The sequence below is a fragment of the Hibiscus syriacus genome, unplaced genomic scaffold (genome assembly GCF_006381635.1).
Source record: "Hibiscus syriacus cultivar Baekdansim isolate YM2019G1 unplaced genomic scaffold, ASM638163v2 tig00002237_pilon, whole genome shotgun sequence".
Taxonomy (NCBI): domain Eukaryota; kingdom Viridiplantae; phylum Streptophyta; class Magnoliopsida; order Malvales; family Malvaceae; genus Hibiscus; species Hibiscus syriacus.
Genome location: NW_024061918.1, coordinates 4,818,673 through 4,824,672, shown reverse-complemented (window position 1 = coordinate 4,824,672; position 6,000 = coordinate 4,818,673). Strand labels below are relative to the sequence as shown.

The 6,000-nt window shown below is 31.9% G+C and overlaps 1 protein-coding gene across 1 annotated transcript; it reads right to left on the bottom strand.

Moving 5' to 3' along the window:
- Positions 1 to 1,501: 1,501 nt before the first annotated feature.
- On the bottom strand, positions 1,502 to 3,555 carry LOC120140205. The gene is made up of 3 exons (XM_039155221.1): positions 3,371 to 3,555; positions 2,797 to 3,287; positions 1,502 to 2,679 (listed from the first exon to the last, which is right to left on the bottom strand). Exons 1-3 carry the CDS (start codon positions 3,553 to 3,555, stop codon positions 1,502 to 1,504), a joined length of 1,854 nt encoding a protein of 617 aa, XP_039011152.1.
- Between the last annotated feature and the right edge of the window lie 2,445 nt (positions 3,556 to 6,000).

The window sequence follows — 6,000 nt, the reverse complement described above, 5'->3', positions numbered from 1 at the left end:
GTATATATCTAAGCCCATGCCGTTATATTTTATTTTATTTATGTTCAAGCAGTATCGTTTATGTTTAGTTCATTTAGTTCCTTATTTTTCTGTTATTTTATCTTTGGTTAAGTTTCTGTTAGTATCATGGTATTTTATTTTATTATATTTCAGTCCTTAATTGAAATGTTGGCTATTTTACTTTGAACTTTAAAGTTCATCATTTTTGTTAGTCATTTTACACTGTTAATTGTTTTGGTTAAATGGCTGATATCGCTTATTAATTTGTGATGTGTTTATTTATTCCTTGCTTTTAGTTTTAATTTTCATACTTTGATCTGCCATTTTTGATGTTTGTTCACTTAGGCCATAATATAAATTATAATGTGTATGCTTGCTTGGTGTAAATATAGTTATATTGGTGCATGGATCATGTTCGTGTCAATTAAACTTCCTTTTTATTATTTATGTTTTCCATATATATATATATATATATATATATATATATATATATATATATATATATATATTATATATATATATATATATGTATGTATGAGCAGTGTGATATATTTACTTTATTTTCCTATTAAATTTCTAATTTACAAATTATATATTCGGGATTTATTTTTTTGTATATAGTATTATGTTAAGTGTATTTATGTGTATTTCGTGTGGAGCCCACCTTTGTGCCGTATATATATATATACATATTTGCTTTTCCTCCATGATTTATGTTCATATTAATTTATTTTGTGTCACCACTTCATGTATTTATCATATTTGGTTAAATATTTTATAACTAATTCGAACATTTTCAAGAACTTGTATTTGTAGAACGGGCAAGGAAAGTATCACTTGATCGAAGTGGTACGATCCGATACGGCATTTTAATGACATAGGAATTTGCATCAAGTCGAGTATATTTTACTAATTAATTTATTCAAATGATGCAATGTGTGTTATTTTTAATTAACTATTTATTTCCTTTTATTCGAATGCAAACGTCAATTTTATTTATTTTTTCGCAAATTTATCAATGAGGGAATATTCTTTTATTGACAAGAAATAGTCAAGTTAGCTTTCCCGATGGAGGATTACTAATTTCGATATTTCTTTTCGAGTTAAAGAATTTTCTGTAATTAATTTATTTGAAGCAAATTAATTAAATTTCAATAAATAGATCACATCTTAACTTTACGTTTGACTCACGATTTTCACAATGTATGACAACGTATAAGCGACACAGTACCAATTTTGGGCGTTGTGAGGGTGTTTACCCTTCCCCGCACGTAACCGACTCCCAAATCCATTTAAATGAATCTTTGGTAACGCAGACCGAGTCTTGTCTTAAAAAATGATTTTTCTTAAAATTGTTTTAAAAGACGTTTTTAGGTATTCAACCTACCTAACCCAAAGGTCGATGGCGACTCTTTTCAATTTTATTCAAATCAATTCAAAATCACCCAATTTTTCTAAAATAAAGTCGTAATCGTTTTTTAAAAAATAATATTTAATTGTTTCACTTAAAAATGGTTATGACAATTTCGATCCACGTTCCACCTCTAATCAAGACAGACCTTTCACTATCTTGTTCGAACATTGCTTCGAGATTTAGAACCAAAGGGATCAAGTGTCCCGAGGCTAGAATAACAAGCATGAGAAGTGAAACCAAAGGACCAGCGCCACGGTGCTTCCGAACATGAAAGATTTGAAATGCCACAAAGATAATTGAAAGAGTATTGGATATGACCGACATGATCATCTCAAAATTCATTCTCCAAATCGATTCGGATATCCAATGGCGATAATGAGCCCATCCCAAAAACTGCATAGGCTCGAAGTACAAAGGATCGGTATTCTCACACATGCTCTCGATGCTTCCCTTGATCTTACTTCTCCTGTTTGAGTCCTGCGGAGAAAAATAGACATTCACAAGGATCTCATAATCCATCGAATGACTTGAAAATGATTTCTCACCCGACATTAAACGGGTGCAGCCAACCATGCATAGGATACCTGTTGCATTATCATAAATCCCATCAGCAGAAATCATGAATTCCGTTTCCAGATATTCGTTTGAAGATTTGTTAACTGGAGTAAGGCCAGGATAAACTTCCCAGCTAGGCACTGAAATTCTCATTTTATAGCTGATATTAAGCAAGCCACTGCTGGAATTAGATTTAACACCAGGATGTTTAGGCTTTGAGCTTGAGGATGGTATTAGATATGGAAATCTCTGATTCGACTGATTGCCGGCCCCAAGAGGATCCGAAGAACCCCATCCGATATTTACTTTGGAACCATTGAGGATTGACATGCTAAAACCCATGTCTCCAGAATAACCATCTGGATACTGTACCCTTCTGCTCCTAGTCCTAGGATTCTTCTTTGGACAAGATTTCTTCACCCTGTCCATCTCCGTGTATTCATACTTCAAACCTTGAAGTTGAATCTTTCCCCTATGATGGCCAGTATTTTGGAACTCGATTCTATTGAAGAAACCGGCTTCATTCCTCTTCTTCAGGCTCCAGATTTCACCAACAACAGTATCTGTGTGTCTGATAGACAAGACTGCCGGGAATCTTAAGCTCAAACGTGTTGTGCAGTCCCCGACAGGAGACTTGTCAAAGGAGCTCGATGCATTGTAGATTCGGCAAGCGGCGATACAATGCCGATTGCTCTTTGCATCCCAAGTTCCTTCTCCAATTAATGAAGTGCTGATGTTGGGAGAGCTATATTATCCCCTGTAGCTGTTGTTCCGAAATTCTATCAGAAACCTCAAGCTTAGCCTATCCCCTGAGCATTGAATCATACTCAATGACATCGCCGGAGGCAAATATCGGATGACATCTCCGAAAGGACAGCAACTCTTTGAAGAACCACAACCACTTGCATACTCCAGTTCGAAAGCATTGTCTCCACCAGACAACATATCGCATATAGTTCGAGTTTGCGATAAGCTGAGGGACAACTTCAGTTGGACATCGGTTCCCAGGGGACACCCTTGACTAAATTGCTTTGAAGCCATGGTGTAACCGTAATTCATTTGAGGAAACATCAGCAGTGATATTTTATTAAAGTAACTTGGATCATTAGCAGGATTCAAGCTAGAAATGGTCCCAGTGACTAACGTGTTGATATTACTTGAACTCTTAAGGTTATTAATCTTAAGGACAGTTGCAAGATGAAGCAATTTACCTTCATCGGAGTAAGTATCGCTCGATCCCACCATGCAAAGCTCCCCGGTGGTTCGAGACCAGAAGCCATGAAAATCGAAGTCCAGAGCTCCGCGATCACTTGAATCGCTAAAACTCGAAATAAATGAGCCGTCACGGTTGAAACTCTGTTCGTAGTAATATGAGGTTTGGAAGATCAGGTCTCCTTCCACCTTGAACACATCCTCGAATCGAGTGCTTTCGATTCCGGGGTATAGTACATATGTGAACGATTTAGGACATTATCCCCACCACTGAAGTAACCATTCTGACGTCCAGAAAAAGGCATGACATTGTACTTCTCATCACCTGGTTTCGAGTCATGAACAACTGAGTTACAGTGACAAGTGACGACCATACTTAAGTTCAGTTGCAGTGCCAGAGACTATACTAAGGCATAAGATGCTAAACAACAAGGAAGGAGCAAAAAACGAAAGTTTTGGTGTATAGAATGCGGAACAATCCATAACTATGGGCTTGAATTCCTTCGGACAAGAAGATTGTGAGAAGGAACTTATAGCAAACATTGAAATGGTAAACATTTCTACGTTGACAGAGGAAATTTCCAAGAATAAGAGGTTGGAGAAAAATGGTTGGGTATGGTAATTGGTACCATGAATCTTGGGGACGTATTGGGTTTCGAAGACTTTTATTGGTATGTCCTATGTAGAGGATACGCTTGAGTTGACTTGACTTGATAAGTAGTGCAGAGAGATGAGGATGAAACTTCCTTCCTGGTATGTCCTACAGCCTACACTTCACTTCACTTCACTTCACTTCACTTCATAACTAGTGCAGAGAGATGATGAAACTTCCTGCTATTTGCGGGAAAAAATGGTCCATCGTTGAGTTTGAGATCTCAAACTTTCCACCTTGCTTTCGCTCCTTTTTTTTAAGCAACATGTTTTTTACCCTTTTTTTTCTTAAATTTAAAAATATTTTTATAAGTCCAAAATTGCTCTTAACGGATTCAAAAACAATCTATAATAGAACCCAACTAACAATATCAATGATTAAAAGGAGTTTCGTTCTTTCTAAAAGTTTTGATTTCGAATAACTACGTGTGCAATATATGTATACATCTTCAATGCTTAAAAAATAATATAAACATATATTATATTGTAATCATATTAAATTATTAAAAAAATTCTATAACAACAGGTTACAAGAATACTAAATCGACTCATTTGGTAGTGTGTTTTAGACAATGATTTAAAACCAGCTTTTCCACCTTCAATTAACATTTTCCCCCTCATAAAGTGTAAATTGAGATTTACATGCTTTGGTTTCACATGCATTACATCGTCGAGGCAATAAAGTTGGTATTTGTCACACCCCGACCAGGGTTAAAAGTTTTGTGAATTAATTTTGTTTATTAAAGAGAAAATTGCAAAACTGGAGGGACTAAAATGAAAAAATTCCAAAATTGAAGACTCAATCAAAATAAAAAATGAATTATTAAGGATTAAATTGAATAAATTCAAAATATGATATTCAAATTAGTGACTCTAGAACTAAATTGAACAATGGTCAAAGTTTAGAGAAAATTTCATAATTCTTAGAAATTCTAGGGTCACACCGATAATTTCCCCAAAACCTTATTCATATATGTAGCATAATCACTAAACCAACTTAAGTTTTTATTATATTTTCACAAACGAATAAATATATCATACATTTCAAAAAATTTATAATTTATGTTTTAAAACTACAATATTACTTATAATAGAAATATATTATAAATAATATTAATATATAAAAACAAATATATTTATACAAGACTTATACAAAATTAATTTTTCATAAACCCCTTAAATTCTTAAAATTAAAAAAATCTAAAATTCCCAAAAATCAAAATCGATCTTTTAAATTTTTATAAAACCTTAATTTCTAAATTCATCCATCATCGTCGTCAATAGTCACATCTTTATTGTCACAATGAAGTTTCCTCTTATTGTGCACGTCATTTGTCATTTGTGGTTCAACTAAAATATTTTACATTCGACGTTTAATGATCAATTATCACGTCGTTTATTGATTTCTGGTGATAGAAGAGTGGGGTAATTAATAGTAAAGATCTAATGACAATGGGTGAAAATAGGAATTTAGTATTTAGAAATTTGAGTTTTGATGGGAATTTCAAAATTTTAAAAAATGTAAGGATTTTTTTTGAAAAATATTTTAATATATCATTTATTTTATAGAAATATTATAAAGCATATATAAAAATATTATATTTATATAATTTATTATATAGAAATAATATATATATATATATATATATATATATATATTAATATATATATATATATTAATATATAATATTTATATTATAATTATTATTTTAGATTTTGTTATAGCAATGGTAATTCTATAATAATTATAGCTGTGGCAAATCCTCTAAACATTTAAGGGTGCGTTTGGTTCACGGAATGTAAGATTACCAGTGGGAATAAAAGATTACCAGGGAATAGGATTATTGAGAATGTTACATTATTGTGTTTGGTTAGTTTGGTAGGAATGTAAGATTACAGTGTTTGGTTGAAGGAATAAAAGATTACTAGAATGTATATTTTACCAAATTATCCTTGTTCTATATTTGGTTTTTTAACAAGTGAAATTCTAAATATTTAAATAAAAATTATTTATATAAAATTCTATTTTTTGATATATTACTTAGTATTTAAATATATCATGTATTTTTAATTTTAATTAATATTAAATTTACATAATTTATGTAAAAATATATTAAATGAGTTTTTGTTATGTAACAAATGAGATATACTTGAGTAAGAATACAAAT

Excerpts from the sequence above, each read along its gene's own strand:
- LOC120140205 (XM_039155221.1), bottom strand. The coding sequence starts at position 3,555 with ATGGTCGTCACTTGTCACTGTAACTCAGTTGTTCATGACTCGAAACCA. Across the intron at positions 3,288-3,370 it reads GATTCGAGGATGTGTTCAAG|CGATTCAAGTGATCGCGGAG; the intron begins GTGGAAGGAGAC and ends TTCGAGTTTTAG. Across the intron at positions 2,680-2,796 it reads GCCTCCGGCGATGTCATTGA|GAACTTGGGATGCAAAGAGC; the intron begins GTATGATTCAAT and ends TAATTGGAGAAG.